The 25712-nt window shown below is 36.6% G+C and overlaps 1 protein-coding gene across 6 annotated transcripts in view; it reads right to left on the bottom strand.

The window, feature by feature from the left end:
• LOC105490439 (RNA binding motif protein 41) overlaps nucleotides 1–23461 on the bottom strand; it is a 54536-nt gene extending 31075 nt beyond the window's left edge. Inside the window, exons 1-6 of one of the 6 annotated variants that reach the window (XM_024795618.2) lie at nucleotides 23064–23461; nucleotides 20285–20401; nucleotides 19506–19698; nucleotides 18984–19188; nucleotides 17038–17109; nucleotides 16151–16185 (exon numbers count right to left, since the gene is read on the bottom strand). In XM_024795618.2, coding sequence (XP_024651386.2) covers nucleotides 16151–16185; nucleotides 17038–17109; nucleotides 18984–19188; nucleotides 19506–19698; nucleotides 20285–20401; nucleotides 23064–23356 — 915 coding nt within the window. In that variant the 5' untranslated portion in view covers nucleotides 23357–23461. Of the gene's footprint in view, nucleotides 1–1873; nucleotides 1967–16150; nucleotides 16186–17037; nucleotides 17110–18983; nucleotides 19189–19505; nucleotides 19699–20284; nucleotides 20402–23063 lie in introns of all 6 variants that reach the window. The other 5 variants (XM_071088455.1, XM_071088456.1, XM_011756048.3 and 2 more) reach the window with 5 other exon arrangements.
• Nucleotides 23462–25712: the final 2251 nt, after the last annotated feature.

Here is a 25712-nt window from a genome sequence, read left to right as displayed (position 1 = left end):
CAAAAATGACTAAAATCAATAATTAAAGAGGAAGCATCACTACTAACTTTAGGGAATGAAAAACAATTATTTAGGAATATTATAAATAACTTTAGGCCAACAAATTAGGAAACCTAGATAAATGGACAAATTCATAGAAAGATACAAATTACTAAAGCAGTCTCAAAGAAAAAATGAATAACCAGAGGGTGAATTAGTACTCAACAAACAACCCACAAAGAAAAAACCCAGGTCCAAATGGCTTCATTGGTAAATTCTATCAAATACTTAAAGAAATAATACCAATCCCGCAGAAGCACTTCAGAAAAGGGAAGAGGAGGAAATACTTTCCAATTCATTCTGTGATGTCAGTATTACACTGATAACAAAACAAAGATAAGAAAACCACAGACCAATATTCCTCATGAATATAGATGCAAAAATACCTAATAAAATACTAGCAAGCCTTATCCAGCAACATATAAAAGAATCACACACATGTAAGTGGGATTTATCTCAGAAAGATTGGCGTAACATCTAAAAATCAACAGATTAAATCTTAAATCACATGATCATCACAGTAGGTACAGAAAAAGCATTAAACAAAATCCAATACCCATTTACAATTTTTTAAAAGCTCAATTAACTGACACTAGAAGGGAGCATCTTCAACCTGCTTGTAGTAGGCAGAATAATGGCCCCACAAAGATGTCCACATCCTAATCCCTGGAATCTGTGAAAATGTTAAATTATACTGCAGAGGAGAATTTGCAGATGTGATCATGTTAAGTTTGAGACAGGAAGATGATTCTGGATTATGCAGGTGGGGCCAATGTAATCATAAGGGTCCTTATCAGAAGGAAGCAAGAAGGTCAGAGACAGAATGGGAGATGTGATGATGGACGTAGAGGGTAATGTGAGGAAGGGGTCAAGAGCCAAGGAATGCAGGTAAGCTCTAAAATCTGGACAAGGCTCAACTAGAGCCTCTAGAAGAAATGCAGTCCTGTTGACATCTTAAGATTTCTGACCTGTAGAACTATAACGGCAGAAATTTATAGTGTTTAAGTCACTAAATATATAGTAATTAGTTACACACTAATTCCCTTTCTTTTCATAGGAAAGTAATACACTGCCAAAGAACATGTGCAGAAAACCCAGAGCTAAGATCATACTTAACGGTTAAAAACTGAATACTTTTCCCCTAAGACTGGGAACAAGGCAAGGATGTTAGCTCTGATCACTTCCATTCAACATTGTACTGAAGGTTCCAGACAGTATAAGGAGGCAAAAAATAAAAAATAAATAAAAATAAATAAATCTCCAAATTGGAAAGAAAGAAGTATCTTTATTCACAAGAAATAGGATTGTCTGTGTAGAAAACTCTAAGATACTATAATAGAACTATTAGAATAAAAGAGTTTAGTCACAGGATACAAATTAATATAGAAAAATCAACTTTAGGCCAGGCACAGTGGCTCACGCCTGTAATCCCACCACTTTGGGAGGCTGAAGACAGAGGATCACCTGAGGTCAGGAGTTTGAGACCAGCCTGGCCAATATGGTGAAATCCCATCTCTACCAAAAATACAAAAATTAGCCAGGCGTGGTGGCGCATGCCTGTAATCCCAGCTACTCAGGAGGCTGAGGCAGGAGAATCGCTTGAACCTAGGTGGCAGAGGTTGCAGTGAGCCGAGAACGTGCCACTGCACTCCAGCCTGGATGAAAAGCGAGACTCCATCTAAAAAAAAAAAAAGAAAAAGAAAAATCAACTTGACTTCTATATAATTGCATGCAACAATTGAATGAAATATGAAAACAATTCTATTCATAAGAACATGAAAATCATTAAAATGCTTAGAAATAAATTCAAAAGGCTGGGTGTGGTGGCTCATACCTGTAATCCTGGTGCTTTGAGAGGATGATGTGGGAGGGTCATTTGAGGCCAGGAGTTTGAGACCAGCCTGGGCAACACAGTGAGACCCCATCTCTAAAAAAAATTTTAAAAACAATTAGCCAAGCATGGTGGCATGCGCCTGTAGTCCTAGATATTCAGGAGGCTGAGGCAAAAGGATCCTTTGAGCTCAGGAGTTGGAGGCCGCAGTGAGTTATGATTGTGTCACTGTACTACAGACTGGATTACAGAACAAGACCCTGTCTCTAAAAAATAATAAATAAATTCAATAAAGAAAGCATAAGATTAAGTTTGATAAAATAAATGTAACTAAAAACTACAAAACAATGCTGAAATTGTAGAAGAACTAAACAAAGGAAGAGACATTCTATGTTCTTGTATTAAAAGATTAATGATTAAAGATCAGTTTTCTCCAAATTGAATTATAGATTCAACTCAATCCTTATTAAATTCCAGCAGGCTTATTTTTCTTAAAATATTGGTAAGCTGCTTCTAAAATTTACATGGAAATACAAAGCACCTAGAATAGAAAGAGTGATTTTAAAAAAGAGAAACAAAGTTGGAGGAGTCATACTACCCAATTTCAAAACTTACTATAAAGGTACGGTAAAAAGATTTAGAGTATAAGGATAGGCAGATAGATCAATGGAACCAAGCTGAGTGTCCAGAAATAAACCCTTACATTTATGGTCAATTGATTTTTCCACAAAGGTGCCAAGACAATGGGAAAAATAACAGCCTTTAAATAGTGCTGGAACAACTGGACATCCATATACAAAAATATGAACTTGGACCCTTTACACATAAAAATCAACTCAAATGTATAACATATCTAGATGTAAAATCTAAGACTATAAGTATTCCAGAAAAAAAATAGGAGAATATCTTTCTGTCCTTCAGTTCAGCAATGATTTCTTAGATATGATACCAAAAGCACAAGCCATAAAATAATGAATTGAACTTCATTAAAATTAAAAACTTCTGTGCTTCAAAAGACACCGTTAAGAAAATAAAGACAAGCTACAGACTAGAAGAAAACATTTGCAAATCATACACCTTATAAAGGACTTGTATTCAGAATAAAGAATTCTTATTCTCAGAAAACAACCCAATCAAAAAATGGGCAAAAGACTTAAATAGACATTTCACCAAAAAAGACATATTGATGGCTAATGAGCAGATGAAAAGGTATTCAAGATCATTTGTCATTACAGAAATTCAAAATAAAACTACAACGAGCTATCAGTATACACACTGAAATGGCTGTAATAAAAGACAGGTAATAACAAGTATTGGCAAGGATGCAGAGAAATAAGAACTCATACATTGCTGATGAGACAGTAAAATGATACAACCACATAAGGAAATAGTCAATTCCTCAAATTAGTTATACACAGAATTACCATAGGACACAGAAATTCTACGCATTCAAGAGAAATGAAAATATGTTCACACAAATGTTCACAGCAACATTATTGATAACAGCTAAAAGTGGAAACAACCTAAATGTCATCAAGTGGTGAAAAGATTAAACAATGTAGTATATCTATTGACATAGTTTGGCTCTGTGACCCCACTCAAATCTCATCTGGAATTGTAATCTCCATAATCCCCACATGTCAAGGGAGGGACTTAGTGGGATGTCACTGGATCATAGGGGCGGTTTCCCCCACGCTGTTCTTGTGACAGTGAGTTCATTCTCACAAGATCTGACGGTTTTATACACGTTTGACAGTTCCTCCTTCACACACACACTCTCTCCTGCCACCTTGTGAAGAAGGTGTCTGCTTCCCCTTCTGCTATGATTGTAAGTTTCCTGAGGCCTCCTCAGCCATGCAGAACTATGAGTCAATTAAACCTCTTTCCTTTAAAAATTATCCAATCTCTGGTATTTCTTTAGAGCAGTGTGAGAATGGACTAATAAAGCTGTAAAATAAAAAACTAGCAATATAAAGGAACAAATTGCTGGTACATGCCACAACATGGAGAACCTCAAAAACTTTATGGTTCCTGAAAGAAGTCAGATTCAAAAGACCACGTATTGTAAGATTCCATTCATTATGAAATATCTAGAAAAGGCAAATTTGTAGAGACAGAGGCTTGGGGTATATGTGGGAGTCATTTACTGCAAATGAGCCCTAGGGAATTTTGCCAGGTGATGGAAATGTCCTAAAATTGGACTCTGGATTTGATAGCACAATTCTATAAATTTACTAAAAATCACTGAATTAAACACTTACAATAGGTGGATTTTATCATGTGTAAATTATAGACGTCAATAAAGCTGTTTAAAAAGAAACAAATTATTCAGAATCACAAAAGGTGAGAAGAAATAGAAAACAGAAAATGTACTGAAAGTCATTAAAGGATAATTAAATTAATGGAAAGGTACCATGTTCACATTTGAAGATTTGAAGACTCATAGATATGTCAATTGACCTCAACTGACTTAAATGCTCGATGGAATCCCAATCAAAATCATATAAAGGTATGTGTACATGTGTAACTTGATAGATTTTCAAATTTACATGGAAAGGCAAAGTGTCAAAAGTAGACAAAACACTTTTGAAGAAAAACAAGTTGGAAAGAATTATTCTCCAGATTTTAAAACATCGTAAAGCTAGACTGCATGATATTGATTCTAAAATGGCCAAAAAGACCAAAGGAACAAAAGAGAGAATAAAAAAAAATTCATTCATATATGAACACCTGATACTGCAACACAACAACAGTCTAGACATTTTCAATATTTGGTGTTAGGATAGAAGACTATCTACATGAGGGAAAAAAGGAACGAGAACCCTACTTTACACTATGTACATAAATCAATTCCAGGTGGATTAAAGACTTAAATGTGAAAGGCAAAAAACATAAAGCTTTTAGAATAAAGAACAGTATCAGGGCCGGGTGCGGTGGTTCATGCCTGTAATCCCAGCACTTTGGGAGGCCAAGGAGGGCAGATCACCTGAGGTCAGGAGTTTGAGACCAGCCTGGCCAACATGGTAAAACCCCACCTCTACTAAAATCACAAAAATTAGCTAGGTGTGGTGGCGCATGTCTGTAATCCCAACTACTTGGGAGGCTGAGGCATGAGAACTGCTTGAACCCAGGAGGCGGAGGTTGCAGTGAACCAGGCCACTGCACTGTGGCCTGGGTGACAGGGGAAGACTCTGTCTCAAAAAAAAAAAAAAAAAAAAAAAGGATTTATTAATCAAAGCACAAAACCACTAAGTATAAAGAAAAAATTAATAAATTTTATTACATAGAGATCAACAACTTTTATTTACCAAAAGATACCATAAAAGCAGTGAAGTGACAAACTATAGAATTGGAACATACATTTTCAACATATATTACCAACAAAGAACAAATATCCATAATAATAAAAAGACTGGTACAAATTTATAAGAAAATGCACCTAAGATTAGAGAAAAAATGGAGACAGAGTATTCAAGATGTATAACCTCAACACTTTCCTACCTCCTTCCTTCCTGTAGAGAGGTGGCAATAACTGAGATGTGCTATATCTTAGTGCTTTGGTGTTTACCCATTGGTTATTTTGTTTTTAAAATTATTTATCTGCTGAATTCAAGATTCACAAGCTATTGTTTTGATAGATGCCTAAAGTGACCTCTGAACCAACACTGCATCTGGACAAAGATCTGGACAAAGATACAAACAGATGGAAAGACATTCAGATAGTAAATAGGCATTTTCATATTTGCTAAATGGGCAAAAGAACTGAATAGCCATTTCACAAAGCAGACTGTCCAAATGGCCAGGCAATGTGTAAGAAGGTATCTAACATCACTAGTTATCAAGAATGAAATTAAAACCACAATGAAACAAACAAACAATATAGGCTGACTCTTAAAATGACATCCTGAAAGGTACACACACACACACACACACACACGAACACGAAGGCAGGGGAACTGTTTGGGGAACTGTCCTAAAGCAAACTAAGTGTAATGTGTGATCCCTGATTGTATTCTGGATTTATAATTGAGAAACCTGATTGCAACATTAGAGAAGCAATGTTAAATTTCTTGAGTGATCATTATACTGTGATTGCACAGGAGAATGTCTTTGTTCTTAGGAGATACTTAATTAAGTATTTAGGAATAAATCCTTCTTATGTCTGAAACTTATTCCAAATAGTAAACAAACTATATACACACACACTCATATGGAGGAAGAGAGAGGTAAAGTAAATGTGGCAAGTTGTCAATAGTTGGTGAATGCAGGTGAAGGGTGTGGGTGTATTCTTTCAATTTTTCTCCATATTTGAAATTTTCCAAAATAAAAGGTTGAGGAAAATAACACTTGACTAAATGCTTTTTAAAAGGTGACATAAATTGGCCAGATGTGGTGGCTCACGCCTATAATCCCAACACTTTGGGAGGCCAACGTGAGTGGATCACTTGAGGTCAGGAGTTCCAGACCAGCTTGGCCAACATGGCGTGTGCCACCATCCCTGGTGAACATTTTGTATTTTTAGTCTCTACTAAAAATACAAAAATTAGCCAGGGGTGGTGACAAACATCTGTAATCCCAGCTACTCGGAAGGCTGAGGTATGAGAATTGCTCAAACCTGGGAAGTGGAGGTTGCAGTGAGCTGAAATCATGCCACTGCACTTTGGCCTAGGCGACAGAGCGGACTCTGTCTCAAAAAAAAAAAAAGGACCATAAATAAATGTTAACTAATAATAAAGGGAAAAAAGCACAACAAAATACAAGTAAATACTCATCAGATTAGAGTCTGACGATACCCGTTGTGGACAAGGATGTAGAGCAACCTAAACATTTCCACATGGCTGGTGGAATTTTAACTTGGGTGTTTCCCTTCAGAAATTAGTTAACAGCTATTAAAGTTGAAGACATGTGAACACTTCACCACTCAATTCCACTCCTAGATATATACCCTGAGAAACTCCTGCACATGTGTTCCAGAAAACATGTACAAGAAATATCAGTGACAGAAGTGATATATATAGCCCCCCAAATGGGAACACCCAAATGTGCAACTACAGTAGAATGGATAAACTATGGTATGTTCATATAAAGGAATATTATACTATACTTCAATGAAAATGAACTATGGCTACACATAGCAATATGTACGAATATCTCAAATATAATTGCCAGAAAACACCACAATATTGAGTAGAAAAGGAAGACCCAGTAGAATACATACAACATAATTCACTGACACAATGCTTAAGCACAGGCAAAACTAAACACTGTCTAGTGCTGCATGTACCGGTGGTAAAGATATAAAGAAAAATAAGGAAATTATCACAAGTTAGGGCAGTGGTTATATCTAGTGGGAAGAGGGCTGTGATTTGTGAGGGGCATATGGGGATTTTTTGGAGTATTGGCATGCTCTATTTCTTGATCTGATTAAAATGTTTTAAGCACTGTTTGGCATGATCTATTTCATTATAAAAAGATGGTTTGCAAAAGAGCGAATGAGAGGTGAACAAGTGGCAATAAGTAAACGTACTGGGTTAAATAGAATCCTCCCAAAATTCATGTCTACTCAGAACCTCAGAATATGACCTTATTTGGAAATAGGCTCTTTGCAGATATAATTAGTTAAGGTGAAGTCACAGGGTAGGCTCTGAGTCCAGTGACTGATGTCCTTATAAGAAGGACACGTGAAGATACCGAGACAGACACAGTCAGCAACCAGAATGCCATGTGATGGCAGAGGCAGAGATTGAAGAGATGCATCTATAATCCAAGAACTGCCAGCAAACACCAGAAGCTAAGAGAGAGACATGGAACAAATTCTCCCTCAGAGCCACTAGAAGGACCCAACCTTGCCAATATCTTGATTTTGTAGCCTCCACAACTGTGAGAGAATAACTTTCTGTTGTTTTAAGCTATTCACTATAACCAGCATCCTACTTCCCAGTACCAAAGTCTGTATTAGATTCCTAGGGCTGCCATAACAAAGTTCCACTGGTACTGGGAAGTAAGATGCTGCTTTAACAAATACCTAAAAATATGGAATTGGATTTGGAATTGGGTAATGAGTAGAGGCTGGAAGAATTTTAAGCTGCTTGATCGTAAAAGCCTGTATTACATTGAGGAGATTGTTGGTAGAAATATGGATGTTAAAGGCAATTCTGGTGAGGGCTCAGAAAGAAATAAAGAGACAGTAGACAAAGCTTCTATTATCTTAGAGAATATATGTGTTCATGATTATATACATGTAATCATGAACAAATTGTTGCTAGACATATAAATGTTAAAGGTACTTCTGGTAAGGCCTTAGAAGGAAATGATGAACATGTTATTAGACACTGGAAGAAAAACAATATTTGTTATAAAGTGGCAGAAACTTGGCTGAATTGAGTTCTGTTGGGTGAAAAGTCTAACTCAAAAGTGACAAACTGATATTTCGCTAAGGAGATGAATGGGCAAAGTGTGGAAGATGCAGGCTAGTTTCTCCCTGATGCTTATAATAAAATGAAAGAGGAAGGAGGAAAATTGAAGAAGGAACTGTTAAGAAAAAAGGGGACAACACTTGATGATTGGGAAAATTCTCAGCCCATACAGATAGTGTGCTCTGGAAACAGGGCCAAGGGTATAGATGGACAAACTTTCATTGAAGAAATTAAGTGTTAGGGTGTCAGGATCTAATCAACCATCTCAGCAGAAGCCAGGAATACAGATGGGGTTATCTAGGAAGAATCTGTAAAGAAACCTCAAGTCTAATGGTGTAAATCTTTTGACATATATGAGGCTGACAATGTTTTTGAGAATCTTATACCAGCAAAAACCACCAGTGCCAGCCTGGTGTGAAAGAGACGGAGACAGGACAAAGGAAGGATAATTACAAGAGCAAAGCCACAGACATAGAGGCCAGAGAGGATGGGGCTATAGCTGCCCTGATAGACTGAGAATATGGGCCCAGTGGACAAAGCATTGAGACCAGACTATGACTCATAGGCCTTGAAAACTAATAGAATTTGCCATGCTAGGCTACAAACTTGCTTCAGACCAGCAACCCCTTTATTCCCTCATTTTTGCCCTTTCAGAATGGGAATGTCAATCTTACGCCTGTCCCACTATTTTAAATTGGAAGCAGATAACTCGTTTTCTAGCTCCACCAGTCTCTGGATGGAGAGAACTTTTGCCCCAGGATGGACCATATCCAGAACCTCACCCATACCTGATATAGATGATTGAGATAATAAGACTTAGGACTTTTTGAGTTGGTATTTAGATATTTAGGACTTAGACTTGGTGTTGGAATGGGTTAAGACTTTTGGGGATGTTGTTTGTTTTACACGTGGATGGATGTGAATTTTTGGCACCAGAGGGCAGACTGTACTAGGTTGAATAGTATACCTCCAAAATTCATGTCCACCTGGAGCCACAGACTGTGAACATATTTGGAAACAGGGTCTTTGCAGATGTAGTTAAATTAAGATGAAATAATACTGGATTAGAGTGGGGACTAAATCCAATGACTGATATCCTTTCAAGAGAGCAATGTGAAGACACAGAGACACAGATACATGAGAATGCTATGTGATGACAGAGGCAGAGACAGGAATTATGCATCTATAAACCATGGAACACCAAGGATTGCTAGCAACTACCAGAGCTAGAAGAAGTAATGAAGGATATTCTCCTAGAGAGAGAAGAGAGAGCATGGCCCTGTTGACACCTTTGATTTTAGACTTCTAGCCTCCAGAACTGTGGAGAGGATAAATTTCTGTTGTTCTAAGCCACCAGATTTATAATAATTTGTTACAGCAGCCCCAGGAAACTAATACAGTAATTATAGAAAACTCTTCTAAGAATTGTGCTGTAGAAAGGGCAAACTATTGATACATACAACTATATGAATGAATCCCAAAAACATTATGCTGAATTAAAGAAACCTTACACAAAGAACATATACTGTATCATTCCAGTTATATGAAGTTATAGAACAAGCAAAACTAATCTATGGTGAAAAAAAATCAAAACACTAGTTGCCTCTGAGAGGATAGGATGGGAATTACTGGAAAGAAGTAAGCTGAAACTTTCTGGGGTGATAATAATCTTTTGTGTTGATAGGAGTTAAGTTACACAGTGTGTCCTGGAGATGGTCCGATGATTGTCTTTATTCCTAATTTCATGTTCAGTGATAACATATTGGTAGCTTGAAACTGGCTATGGTGGTAATATGTACACCTTAGAAACTGGCAAATGATACAAATCAGGGCCGGTTTTCCCCGGCCCCCCCCCCCTCGCCCCGCCAGAGAGTTAGTTGTTAAACATTTACCAGTATATCACTACACAGATTTATACACTGGTCAAAAGTCAACAAACGAACACTTAAAATATCTTTACATTTAACTGCTTGCAAATTTTGCAACAAAAGAAAAATCATTCATAAATATTTAACTCTAATTAACAGTATACATGCTGAAGTATTTGGGGGAAGGAATTTACATCAGCGGTTTTCTAAAACACATTAATAAAGATGGATTGATAGATGGGTATGGGTATAGATAGATATGTGATAAGGCAAAATATTAATGGTAGATTCTAGATGGTAATATAATGGTTCTTTGTGATAAAATTCTTTCAACTTTTCTGTGTGTTTGAAAATTTTCACTGAAAACAAAGAATAGAAAAAATCTTTTCCCATTAGGATATCAAAAATATTAACACATTATATTACCTATTTAATATTATCTTTTTAGGATTTAAATTTTTACATTTCACTTTTTAAATGAACTGCTACTTATTACGGTATACAATAGAAGAAGAAGATCTAAATGTATTATTTGTTCAAGTAGCTAATGAATTGAAAGACATTTTTCATTTTTATCATTTTCTTTAGATAGTTCATGGTAGGCATACGTAGACCATGGAGTCTGACAAGTGATACAAGTCATGTTAAAACCCTAAAAAGAGATAAGCAATACTGGGGATGACTGAAGTTCTTTAAAGATAAAAGGGATAGGATCCAGCACAAAATTATACAAATTAGCCATAAGCTGGAAGGACTTCCCTAGCACTGAGTCAAGAGGGAAGAAAACAAGGATGAGGATACAGAAATTGACAGAGCATGAAGCAGGAAATGGATGAAAGTTCTTGCCGATGGCAGTTTCCTTTGAAATAGGATGGAAGACTGTTAAAAATGACAAAATAATAGGAAAGGAAAGAGTAATGAGGATCTAAAATCGTATTTATAAGGAATGAAATAGTGAGCTGACTAGGGAGTAGGAGATAGATTGTTGAACAAGGGAGAGGCTCTAACCAATAACAGAGACAAGAAAGTTGTAGAGGCAATAATCAACAAAGTTATGATTTCTTTCTAGCAATGCCCAGAAGCCATGATGTAGAAATAGAGAAGGCAATTAGTTTGGTTGATTTGAGTTTGAGGTTTTGCTGAGTACATGTGATACATAGACAAGGAAGCAAAGAGAATGATTCATTGTCAAGATGGGCGGTTAAATAATGGATGATAGAGTCTAAGCGAGATTTGAAAGGAAGAAGAAACAGAAAGGGATTGACAGACTGGGAGAAAATAAAAAGGTCAAGGAACCGGACACGTAAACAGGATTGAAGAGATAGTGTGTGAATTAAAGAGAGTTATGCGAGCCAGAAGGATAAGAAAAAGGTTGTAGTCACAGAGTACCATACTATAGTTGAAGATTTCAGAGGAAATATATTTCAAGAGCTAATATATGTTTCTTTCTCACTGATTCAAGGTTAGAAAATGGAATATGTATAACTCTAGAAAAGTTTGTCTCGAGATACAGTAAAATCACACTTAATAAACCAATAAATCTTTTCCAATCACATATACAAGTGCTGTGGACAAAAGTATAGACTTTTGTGTAAGGACAGACATGGATTTAAGTCCCAGCATGGCTACTTTGATCTTAAGAAAATCACTTATGCCCACTGAAGCTCAATCTCATTTTCTGTAAATTGGATATAATACTGTACTATCTCATAGAGTGCTGTAAGGTTTAAATGTGATAATTTACAAAAATACTTAGCACAAGGACTGGCACAAATAAGTCCTCAAAATTAGTAGCTATTAGGACTTGTTTCTGGGTAAGATGAAGTAAGCACACTTCACTCTGTCACTCCCATTGAATAAAGTTATAAAACCTGGAGAGAATGTATGGTACATTTAAATGTTATGAAGAGTAAATGGTAGCAGGTGGAAGGGGTAAGAAACCAAGAATTTGAAATAACAAAGAACTCATGCCCAGAAGAGACATGGCATAATCAAATTGCTGAAAATAAAGAGAAAAAAAATTTTTTAAAGCCTCTTACATTTATGGTCAATTGATTTTTCACAAAGATATTAAGACAATTCAATGGAAAAGAATAGTCTTTTCAACTACAGGCACCAGGACAATTGGCTATCCATATGCTAAGAGATGAATGTAACTCAAACAGCGAGGTTTGTAGCATTTCAACTTTCCATCATCCCATTTCCCCTTCTCTAGCTTTGCAGTAGCCTTGAAAACCAACAACCTCGCAACAATAAAAGCTGCAAAAACCAGCGGCCTATCTGAAACTGGAGTGGCAGACCAGTTCTGGAGCACCACAAAAGCACCATCCTTGGAGAATTTTCACTATTTTACCTGGATGGAACTATTTGACCTGCCTGGCACTTCAATGAAAAGCCACATTCTGAGATGTAATTGGTATGACAATTACAGTAGAAAGTATGGGAGGTAGAGAACAGCTAAACAAAGTTTTTTAATATAATTGAAATTAAGTTGGTTTTAATACAAATTAATTTATTTAAGCCAAGAGGTTAATTGTAATCCCCAGAGCAACCACTAACACACACACACATACACACACTAATAGTAAAAGAGGCAAGAAGTTAATTAAAATGGCACATTGGAAAAATCTATTTAACATGAAAGAAGGAATAAATGGAGGAACACAGGAACAAAAAAGATACAAGAGAAACAAAACAAAAAGTAAAACAGCGGATGTAAATCCTTATTAACAGACTAATTAAATACATTAAAATAAATGAACTAAACTCTCCACTCAAAAGGCAGAGATTGAAATAATTGATTAAAAGGAGAAAATATAATCCAAACTATTTGCTGTCATGAGACATACTTTAGATTCAAAAACACAAATAGATTGAAAGCAAAAAGATGGAAAAAGATGTTCCATACAAATAAGAACCAAAATAGAGCTGAGTTTTAGAAATTTGAGTCTTCCTTCTGTTTAACTTCATCAGTCTAGCTAAGGGATTATAAATTAGTTGATCTTTTCAAGAACTAACTTTTGGTTTTGTTGATGTCCTCTATTTTTTCCTCTATTTCATTTATTTTTGCTCCATTTTTTATTATTTCTTTTCATCAGCTTGATTTGGATTTAGTTTGCTCTTCTTTTTGTAAGTTCTTCAGGTGGAGATTTCAGTTATTAATTTGAAATCTTTCTTCTTTATTAATATAGGCACATATAGCTATGGGCATTACAGCTAAATACCCCCTAAACACTGATTTTATTGTACTCCATAAGTCTTGGCATGTTGTGTTTTAATTTATCTCAAAATACATTCTAATGTTCCTTTTGATTTCCTTTTAATTCATTGATTGTTTGGTAGAATGTTAATTTCCACATATTTGTAATTTTCCTAAATGTGCTTCTGTTATTTATTTTGAATTTCATTCCACTGTGAACAGAAGTGGAAAGAGTGGACATCCTCGTGTTATTTTTGATCTTTGGGGAAGAATTTCAACTTTTCACCATTAATTATGAGGTTAAGTATTAACACACAAATGCGGCCAATTGATTTCTGACAAAAATGCAAAGGCAAGTAAATGGAGAAAGGATACTCTTTTAACAGTTGGTTCTAAAACAACAGGACATTTGAAGCCAAAAAAAAAAAAAAATTAGTGAACTTTAAACTAAACTTCATACTTTAGATAATTATCAAGTCAAAATGGATCATAGATCTAAATGTAAAAAGTACAACTATATAACTATCAGAAGAAAACACAGGAAAATATCTTTTTCATGAACAGGTAGAGTTCTTAGATACATATAAATGCACATACATAAAAAGCAACCCATGAAAGGATCAACTGATGAACAAGATTTTAGAAGACTTGAAAACATTTTCTCTGAGGTAAAAGACTTATACACTGAAAACTACAAAATGTTGCTGAAAGAAATTAAAGAAGACACAAATAGACATCCCATGTTCATGAATTAGAAGACAATATTGTTAAGACGTCAATACTAACCAAAGTGATGTACAGATTCAATGTAAGTCCTACCAAAATGTCAATAACATTTTTTACAGGAATAGAAAAATCCATTCTAAAATTCATATGGAATCACAACCGATCCCTAAATATCCAAAACAATTTTGAAAAAGAACAAAGTTGGAGTTCTCATACTTCCTGATTTCAAAACTTACTACAAGGTTACAGTAATTAAAACAGTGTGGTACTGGCATAAAGACAGCTATATATAGTCAAATGATTTTTGAATAGGGTGCCAGGATCATTCAGTGTGGAAAGAACAGTCTTTTTTCAACAAGTGGCACTGGGAAAACTGAATATCAACATGAAAAAAATGAAGTTGAATTCTTACCTTAATACCATACACGAAAATTAAATCAAAATGGTTCAAAGACCTAAATATAACAGCTAAAGCTATAACACTCTCAGAAGATAACATAAGGAAAAGCCTTCATTTCATAACAATGGATTTGGCAATGATTTCTTGGTATGACACCAAAAGCATAGACAAAAGAAAAAAATCGACAAATTGGACTTCATTGAAATTAAAAACTTTGTGCATCAAAGGACAAAGTGAAAAGGCAACTCTCAGAATAGAAGAAAATATTTGCAAATCAGGTATCTTATAATTATCAGTGTATATATTGATATACTGAATATATATAGAACTTCCACAACTCAACAACAAACAAGTAACTTATTTTAAAAATGGACAAGAGATTTGAACAGATACATCTCCAAAGAAGATATACAAATGGCCAAAAAGCATACGAAAAGATGCTCAACATCACTAATCATCAGGGAAATTGAAACTGAAATCAAAACCACAATAAGATACCATTTCACACCCACTAAGACGGCTATTATTTTTTAAGAAAAGAAAATAATAAGTGTTGTCAAGGGTATGGAGAAACTGGAAGTCTTATCTTGTGCATTGCTGGTGGGAATGTAAAATGGTACAGTCTCTATGGAAAATGATATGGCAGTTTCTCAAAAAATTACATGTAGAATTACCATGTGATCCAGCAATTCCACTTCTGAGTATATACCCACAATAATTGAAAGCAGGTATTCAAACAGATATTTGTACACCCATGTTCATAGCAGCATTATTCACAAAAGCTAAAACATGGAAACAACTTAAGCATCCATCAACAGATAAACAAAATGTGCTATATACATACAACGGGATATTATTCCACCTTAAAAAGAAAATTCTGACACATGCTACAACTTAGATGAATCTTGAAGATATTATGCTAACTAAAGCCAGTCACAAAAGGACAAATATTGTATGATTCCACTTATATGAAGTACCTAGAGTAGTCAAATTCATAGAGACAGAATGTAGGATGGTGGTTGCCAGAGGGTGGTGGGTTGGAGAAAATGGGGAGTTAGTATCTAGTAAGTACAGAGTTTCAGTTTGGGAAGATGAAAAATTTCTGGAGATGGATGGTTGTGATAGTTGCAGAACAATGTGAAAGTACTTAATGCCATAGAACTACACACTTAAAAATGGTTTAAATGGTAAATTTTATGATATGGATATTTTACCACAATAAAAAAATTTGCTCTGCAAAAGACACTGTTAAGAGAATGAAAAGACAAGCTACAGACTGGGAGAAAATGTGTGAAAATCACATATCCAACAGAAGATTGTGTTTAGAATATACAAAGAACTCTCAAAAGTCATCAGGAAGAAAATAAACAACCCAATTATAAAACAGCAAAAGATTTGAACAGACACTTTAGCAAACAGGATATCAGGATGGCAAATAAGCACATGAAAGATGTTCAACACCATTAGCCATTAAAGAAATGCAAATTAAAACTACAATGAGGTACCACTTCACAGCTATTGGAATAATCAAAATAAATACTGACAATACCAAGTGCTGACAAAGATGTAGAGCAACCAGAACTCTCATACATTGCTGGTGAAAATGCAAAATGGTACAGCCAGTCTGGAAAATGGTTTGGCAGTTTCATATAAAGTTAAATGTACACTTACCATATGACCCAGTAATCCCACTTCTAGATATTTACCTTAGAGAAATAAAAACTTATGTTCACAAAAAAACCTGTACAAGAACGTTCATATCAATATTATGCATAGCCATCATAACCTGGAAACAACCCAAATGCACTTCAATGGGTGAATGGATAAACAAACTTTGGAATGTCCATATGATGAAACGCTACTCAGCAAAATGAATGAACTATTGATACACGCAACAACTCAAATGAGTCTCAAAGGCATTATGCTGAGTGAAAGAAGCCAATCTCACAAGGTTACATGTTGTATGATTCTATTTACATGACATTTTCTAAAAGATAAAACTACAGTGATGGAAAACCATCAGTGATTGTCAGGAATTATGGTGGGTTGAGAATGACTATAAAGGGACAGCATGAGGGAGTTTTTTAAGGTGATGAAGCTGTTCTCTTTCTTGATTGTGGTGGTGGTTACATGAATCTACATGATTTACAATTCACAGAATTGTACACCAAAAAAGAAGAAGCCCCATGCAATTTTATTGGAAGTTCATTTCAAAAGTAAGAAAATATTAGCTATCATATCATCATCAATCATTATACTTTACTGATTAATAAAAATATTCAGAATTATTTGTGAAATGGGATCTAAAAATCATTAAGGTCAATTTATGTCTGGTACAACAACTTAAATGTACAGAGAAAAAACAACAGCACTAAATGTAAAAGCTTTAAAACTTCTACTAACTCCTCTCTTTAATATTCTGTATCAGGATAATATGCTCCTTCTGGATCATTGCCTATAAACATTGTCATATACTGAATATGGAATTAAATAAGTGCTCAACTGGGACCCTAGGTTACATTCCTAAATCTAACACTATAAGAAAACTCTCGACTTGCCTTTTGTGCCTAATTTTATCTTCCTCTTCATTGAGGTCATGTACTTGTCTGCACTTGTCTTTTTGTGGTATGCTGTGAAGGTTTAAAGCAAGGAGTTTCAAAGATAGGAAACAGAACAGATTCATACACCACCCGCCCTCCACCCCAAATACCAGGTACTGCTCTAAGTGATTTACATGTATTATCTCACTTAATCCTCTTAATAACCCTATAACATAGCTACTATTAATATTCTCATTTTACAGATGAAGATACTGAAGCATAGAGAGGTAACTTGCCTAGCATCTCATAGCTAGTAAGTGGGGGAGCCAGGATTTTCCCAGGCAGTCTGCCTCCAGAGTCCATGTTCTTAATCTTTATGCTAAATGTCTCTCCACAAAAGGCTATTCATTTGTTCATTCATTCCTTCCTTCACCACTGCTCTGCCATGTCTATAGTCTTTCTATTTCTAACAAATCATTCATCTATTCTCACAGCCTTAACATGTCATCTAAGGAGAGTTGATTCCCAGTTCTATATATCTAGTTCTGACCTCTCTCCTGAGCTTCACTGCTGCATTTCCAACTGTCTCCTCAACATCTGCATTTGATGATCCTGCTATTCTCACAAAGTCAACATGTTTAAAATCTAACTCATCATCCTTCCTCAAAATTTCCCCAAAGGTTTTCTTAAATTTGCCAATTGGTAAGTCACACAGCCTTGAAACCTCTGGATTATCTTTGACACATACCTCTCCATTGACCTCCCTCCATTTTCAGTCAACAAGTTTTATTAGTCCTTCCCTTATAAACCTACCTCTCTCCAATTTCACTGCTATCACTCTAGACCAAGTCTTCATGCCTAAATGACTATAATATCTCCTATCCATTCTCCCTGCTTCCAGTTCTTCCTCTCTCTAATCCTATGTATTGACCACCAGATTAATAATTTTCAAATATGGCTTTTATCATGTTACTTCTGGTTCAAAAACCTTCAATCATATTGAAACTAACTGATAACTAACTCTGTATAGGTCTATACTAGTCACCAAATACAGTTCAAAATTTTTAGCTACCTTTCTAACCTTGTCTCACATCTCCTCCATAGTAAGCACACTACGCAGTGCTCACACCATCTGTTGCAATTGAAATGTCAGTACCTCTCTTTTCTAAAGAATAGGTAGTACTAAAAGAACATTTAAATCTTACCTCCTCTGAGAGGCCTTCTTCAATCACACCAATACACAGTGGCCTTTGCCTCCTCTGAACTCCAACAACACTTAGCAAATGTATCTAGTATTGTCACTAAATGTTACGTGTTTCTCTCTCCAACCAGACTATACTTGGCACAAGGTGAGGAACCATTTCTTAAACTTCGATGCACCTTCCACAGCGTCTAGCAAAACTTATCTGTCAAACTAAATCCTTCTTGTTAAGACACATACTATTTATCTATATATTTTGTGCTAATTTGTAGTTCAGCCTAAAGACCCTTCACAATCTAGCTTCGCCTCCTCTTCCTTCCAGTGTCAACTCCTGTCATTCCCTGCCACTCCTTCTACTCCTGCCACATTAAACTTCTCATTATTCCTTAGACACACCAGGTTCTTTCATAATCCTGTTGCTATTTACTATCTTTTATGTCCATTCCCCTTTATTTACCTGACAAATGCCCATTGATCCATCAGGAGTTAGTATAAATGTCAACTTCTGACTCCCCCAACTAGACTTAGATGCTCTGTATTCTGCGCTACCTCAGCATTTTATTCAAATCTCTGTAATAGTTTCCATGTTGTCATGCAACTAACTGTGCACATATTTGTCTCTCTTATGGTATTATACATTCCTCAAAAGTAGTGACAGTTTGTCTTTCCCCTATTCCCTTCACTAACTCTTCATATTTAATGCCCTGCTGTTTAATCTTTCTCTCAGTGAAAGAATATATCAAAGTCAGTGGGGATCACATACCTTGGTAATAAAGAGCCTTAAGGAAGGAGTGACGATCAGCTCCCTGAAATAAAGACTTTTCTATTTCCATTTCTCGCCGGGTCAGCTGTTTGCTCTTTGCAAATCTCTGTGGCAGGCAAAGAATGCGCTGACGCTCTGAGATCCTTTCTTCAATATCTTGAAGACGGTTCTGTATTGCTTCAGGAGTTGCCCTCAGTCTTGTCTTCTGAAACCAGAGGAATGAGACGGCATACATCATAGAGGACACAACCTGAACCTGACAATCTGGTGTCTCAAGTAAAAAGATGACCTGGGCCCAGAAATGAGTGTTTACAGAAAGTGTTAGCTAAGAAGTCAAGGAACAGCTTCTCTTTTACCAATGTCTGCATTCTAAAAATCAAAGAAGATTCAGACACCAAGCTCAGTTTTGTGAGAACTGAAAATGAAAAGGCTCTCAATGCTAAAATGAAGAGATTTTGCTGTTTCCTCGAGGAGAAAAACAAACAAACAAACAAACAACAACAACAAAATTACCTCACTCACCTTTTCACCTGAAACATGGCTCTTCCAGATCAAGATTTCTGTTTCATTAAGCCCTAATTCCCTGAGAGAGGCAGTTTCCTGGTCCTTCTCATGCAGTGTCTGGAATTGGGACAAAGTCATAGTCCCAGCTGCTTCCTTCCCAAAGGGCTTGTACATAGTACCAGGAGCAAAGCTCTCTTTCTTAGACATACATCTGCAAAACATGCAGGAGGAGAGTAAGAACATCTTGAGGTTACTACCATTCACAAAAATGGAGGTTCTATACTGTAAGAGGTACAATGAAACTCACTAGCAAATTTTCTTTTACATCTTATTTCTAAGCGACTGCAACAAAATGTAACTCCATCAGTAGTCCCCTCATCCAGGAATAATAAACTAAATCAAAAAATATTTATTGAGTACTTACTATGCATCAGACACTCTGCTAGATACTAAGGATTTAATAGCTTTAAAAAAAGATAAAAATGGCTCCTGCTTTTGTGGAAAAACAGTGGAACAGAGGCAAGTAAACAGGCAATGATAATATTGGGTTACAAGTGCTATGATAAGGGAAATATGGGATGCTGTAGGAGGACATAAAATAGGTACTTGGCCCAGACTTAGTGAGATATGGGAGGCTTCCCAGAGGAAAAGACACAGAATCAAAACTCTGCCTAATACATTGAAGTCTGACAAAGAAAGGGAGGTGGGAGAGGAACATTCCATCTAGGCTTTAAGAGAGATCTGTCACCTGGAGGTGAGACTCTATGATACTCTCCGTTTGCAAAATCAATACCTACTCCTCAATGGAGACAGAAGTATCAAGTTGATGCTGAAGGAGGCTTTTCAGCTGCCTCTCCCCTTCTGTTTCCAGCTCCTCCAGGACATGCTCATCACTCTTCACACAGCTGTTTACCCTGGAGTAGATATAAGAATATATACAGAAAACAGTAGAGACTGTGAGTCTCAAAATATATTCCTTATCTATATTATCTACCATGAGAGACCCCATTTATTCAAAGACACTTCTCCAACAATTCACTGCCCTTTACCATTTAGTCCATGAACACTTACTAAATACCTGTCTACACAGAATGCGCTATGCTAGGTACTGAGGGAAGTCGAAGGTGTTTAAGACATAGTCTCTATCCTTAAGAAGGTCACAATCTATTTAGGGAGAAAAAACATGTATGTACGTGTTGTGTCGGCGGTGGGAGGAGAGAATAATAACACATAGAAGCATAGGCCAAATTAGTAGAAATTCACAGAAGAGAAAATTGGTAGAAAAAGGTGGTAAAGGAAGACTTCAGAAAGGTACTCTTACGCTGACATTGAAAAGTGTGTGATGAAGAAAAGGAAAACAGGAAAAGAGAGTACAAAGGGACAGTAATATATACTGAAGGATAATGAGAAGTAGTAATTTATCAAGCAGTTAAGTGACACAGTGCAAGTGATAGTTTAGACAGATGAATGTGGTTATAATATGCCATAGAGATTCAAAGGGAAGAAACAAGAACTAGTTATGAAACTAGTGAAGTATACAGTGATGAAGGTCTAGACTGAAATGGTAATAGTGAAAATGGAAAGAAAGGGTTAGATGAGAGGGGACTTTTGGAAGCAGAGGCGAGGAAGTCAAAGATAATCCCAAAATTTCAGTCTGTGTAACTGAGAGAACAATGGTACCAATGAAGGAAAGCCAAAGCTCTAGATGGAATAAATGATTTGGGAAAGGGAAAGTCAGTATTGTTTTAGTCATGTTGAGTCTAGTACCTTTTACAATAGAAACGCCAGCATGAAGTATCAGGAGTACTTCAAATACATGATTCTGAAGGGACAGCATGAGTGACTGGCTAAAGGGAAAATGAGAGATGAGAGTCCGAGGCTGAATGTATAAATCTTGAGTCATCTGTGATAACAAGATCTGGAGCTCTGAGGAGGAGATCTCCAAGGAGAGAATACAGAAAGAAATATGAAGATGGTCATAACATTTTTATAGCCTGGGCACCACTGTGTAGAAATCTAGGCCATGGCTAGCATGATCTACTAAGTAATTAAAAACTCTTATTAGAGCGTAAAGAAATAACAGGGCCATTTAAGCATGAAACAACAGATTATTTTTAAAAAATACAAAAAATGAATTAACTCCAGGAAAAAAACCAAATATCAAATACTTTCCTTATAAAAGAGCTCTTTCCTAGTGAGGTTATGATAAAGTCTAGAAAAACTAACACCCATAACTAAAAACAATATTCCCAGGCACTAGAAAGACTTGGCCCTATTTTGGAAAATTCTAAATTATCTTTAGGCCCAAGGTGTTAAAAAATTCATTTTAAGTATCTCAATTTTTTATTACTTAGAATCCCAAAACTTCTTACTAAGTTTAAAGTTTCTAGACATCAACACACATGAATCTCAAAAAGAAATGTTGAGTAAAAAAATAAAGCAAGTCACGGAAAAATTAATATATGTGTCCATTTGTATAAAGTTGAAAAATAGATAAAACTAGGAACATTTTGTTTAGGGATAAATTCATATGTACTAGAAACTATTTGCTTTTTTAAAAGCAAGGGAATCAGTAACGCAAAATTCCGGATAGTGGTCACCTCAGAGGGGAACGAAGGGAGGGAAAAGACACAGTAGACTTCTAAGGGACTGGCAATGTCCTATTTCTGAAGCTTGCAGTGGATGCGAACCTTTATTATTCTTTAAGCTGTATATATACATTATACATTATTTTGCATGGATGAGATACTGTAAAAAAAAAAAAAAACGTTAAAGGTTAGTTTCAGGCAGGGAAAGTCAAAAACGGTTTTTTAAAAGATGCAAGGAACTGACAGTGCAGGAAAACATATCAGTAAGAATTTTAAACGCACTGCACTATTCCAGAGTGATGATTCTACTTGCAGCGTGAATCTAAAAATTAATTTAAGCCTGTCAATAGTTGGGAGGCTCGGGCCGTTTAGGCTCAAGCGGCCATTTACCTCAGGACCAGTAAGGGGAACTGAGCCCAGCAATGCCTTCCACCTCCCCTCCCCCCATCCCAAAAATCCAACCGCTTTGGTGCTCTCCTTCTACATTTAGAAACAAAGTACCGCTCCTTTACTTTAAGATTGGAAAGCGCTATATGGTTTCGGGGCCCGAGCAAGTAGTCTCCAACACACAGACGTTGCAAATAAATACGCTGGCCCCGAGCCTTTCTCAGGTGGAGGTGGCGGTAGGGGAGGACGAGGAGGGGTTGGCCCGAGGTACCTTCATCTCCGGCGCCGGGAATTGGTCAGCCTCAAACCCTTTTGCCTAGCTGGGTCCGTGTGAAACGACGAGGCCGCAGCACCTGGCCAGCCCATGCCGGGAGGGCATACCCACAGCAGCCGGGCCCGGTGGCAGCCCTTCCTGACCTTCGCTCTGCAGGCCTGTTCAGCCCGTCTCCCCTCCTCCCGTCTCCTTTGTCGTCTTCCCGCTCCCACGAAATCGCATCCCGAGAACGTGCAATACCCAAACCAGAAAGCAATTGAAGCCATTTTCAAAAGAAAAAGTAGAAGAGAGCTCCCCTTGCCGCCTGCTCTTCAGACAAGTCCTTACCTCTTCATGTTTCCACAGGCCCCTACCTCCAACTTGCGTAAATAGGCCGCGGACCTCAAGTCCCAGAACTCCGCGCGGCGGACTCTAAGGGGATTGTGATGGAGCATGGGGCTCTGGGAATTGTAGTAGCACAGAGCTATGGCGACAGAAAGAGAAAGTAGGTCTCGAGTGACAGGTATGCTGAACATTGTCCAAATATTGATTTTGAATTGCTCATCTAGGTTCAAAAGAAGACCCAAAATATCCAGCTCAAAAAACCGAGTAACCTTTGACTTTTTGATTCTCTCATTCATTACCACTAATTCCTGGCTCTTCTGTAATTTCCTTTGAACTTCTTATCAACACTGCTTTTCTTTCAAGGATTTATCCAGCCTACCTACCGTTTCCAGTAGAGCCTCTGCTTCATCCTTCATGATGTAGCCAGAGTCATCAGACACGAGTCTGACTATATCACCTGTATTAATGGTTCTCCTCTATCTGTAACAGAGACTTGAGAGTTTTGTCCACTTAGAATCAGAAGTCTGTGTGTATTCAGGTTCACAAATGTTTTACTGATAATTATGGTGAATCAAGAAAGAGGTATAGTATAGTGGTTAAAAGCATGGGCTCTTAGTTCCGAGAAATGGAAATGCAAATGTCTTTAAGTGTATGAAAAGATGTCCAATCTCACAAATTTTAAAGTGCACTGACTACCAGTACTCCTTAAAAATAGCAAGGTCATCAAAAACATGAGAATCTGTCACAGACAAAAGGAACCAAAGGAGTCATGATGACTAAAGTAATGTAGTATCTTGAATGGGATCCTGGAACAGAAAAAAAGACATGAGGTAAAAACTAAGGAAATGTGAATGAACTATGCTCTTTAGTTAATAACAAGGTTCGTTAGCTGTGACAAATGTACCAGAGTTATGCAAGGGAAACTGAGTTGCAGGTATGTGGAACTTTGTACTATGCAACCTTTCTGTAACTAAAACTGTTCTAAAACTTAAAGTTTGTTTTTAAAAGTACACTAAAGTACCATTTTTCACCTAACAGACTGGGAAAGATCCAAAAGTTTGATAACACACTTGTTTTATTGAGATTGTGGGGAAACAGGCGCTCTCAATACACTAGTGGTAGGAATATAAATTGGTACAACATCTATTGGGGGCAAATGAGGATACTATTAAAATCGTAAATGTACATTCCCTTTAAAGCAGCAATTCAGTTATGAATAGAGTCCTCAATACTATATATCCTCTAACCTACTATCATTCCTTGCAACATTGTTTATAAAAACAGAAATGAAAATATCCAAGAACAAACTATGAAAATATATCATTCAGTGAAAAACTATGCAGCAGTTATAAAGATGACAAAGTTCTCTACGAACTGCTACTGAACAATCTCCAAAATATAGTTAGTGCAATAGCAAGATGCAGAACCATGTGTATACTATGCTTCTATTTGCATAAAAAGGGGAGCTCTAGTCACTTAAAAACTTACATATATGTGTTTTCTTGTACATGCACAAGATATCTTTGGGAGAACTTACAGACAAATGATGAGTGAATGCCTCCAGGTAGGGGAACTGGATGGCTGAGGGACAAGGGCAGAAATAATTCTTCATTGTATATTTTTGTGCCCTTTGAATTTTGAACCCATGACTACATTACCTAGTCAATACCTTTTTAATTAAAGAGAAACCCTCTTACATCTCAAGGAGCCAAAGAAAAAAAGATTGTAGATAATGGTGGGGGGCGGGGCATACTACTTGGATTTGAATCTCACTTCTCAGTTGACAGTATAGCACAATAGGGTTTTAGAGGCAATCTGGACTTGAAATTTTACTCTGGTAAGTTACTAGACTGTGGGTTTCAGTAAGTTTCTTTAACTGGTCTAGGCCAGTTTTCTCATCTGTAAAATGGGGATACCTCCTAAGAATAGGGTGACTGTCAAGCACATACAAAGGTATGGCTTTAAAGTTATTCCATGATTGAGTGGTAATCTATGAGTAAACAGTCAAATGTTAATCAGTAGATTTAGACTTATTCAAACTGCTTTGTATTGCCATGCTCAAGTTAGAGCAAAGGACCAAAAAGCAGCTACTGAAAAACATTGTAGAATTTCCTGTCCTGAGAACTTCTATCAGATTGAAAATGTCATGGTGAGCTACCTAAGACCTATCATATGCAAATAACTGTGCTCTTGAAGCATAAAGGTGAATGACTGCAGGCATAACATGTACCACTTTGTAGCTTTGGCACAGAACATGAACTGAATATAAGTATAAACAAAATGGGGGTCACATCATCGCCTGCACCAGGTAAATCCTATACGGTGGTAGAGCTGAATTTTGTGGCTCAACCAATCTGTCTAAATTGACACATTGACAAGGAATTGACAAGGAAATGGAAAAATACACCAAGGTTGCTAGTGTGCTTATCCTCTGGGACAGTGGCAAAGGGTGGAACAAATATTACACCAACCATCACACCAAACTTGTGTACAACTTCTAATAAACATATAGCCTATTGATATTGAAATGATACACACTACATTGCAAATCCACTAGGTGGGATGAGTGGAAAATGAATAGCTAAGATACATATTCACATAGCTGTGGAATTGCAACTGGAAAGCAAGGTCATAAGAAGTACTCTACATACC

Source organism: Macaca nemestrina, chromosome X (genome assembly GCF_043159975.1).
Source record: "Macaca nemestrina isolate mMacNem1 chromosome X, mMacNem.hap1, whole genome shotgun sequence".
NCBI classification, from domain to species: domain Eukaryota; kingdom Metazoa; phylum Chordata; class Mammalia; order Primates; family Cercopithecidae; genus Macaca; species Macaca nemestrina.
The sequence above is the reverse complement of the archived record's forward strand: the minus strand, read 5'-3'. Positions and strand labels throughout refer to the sequence as shown.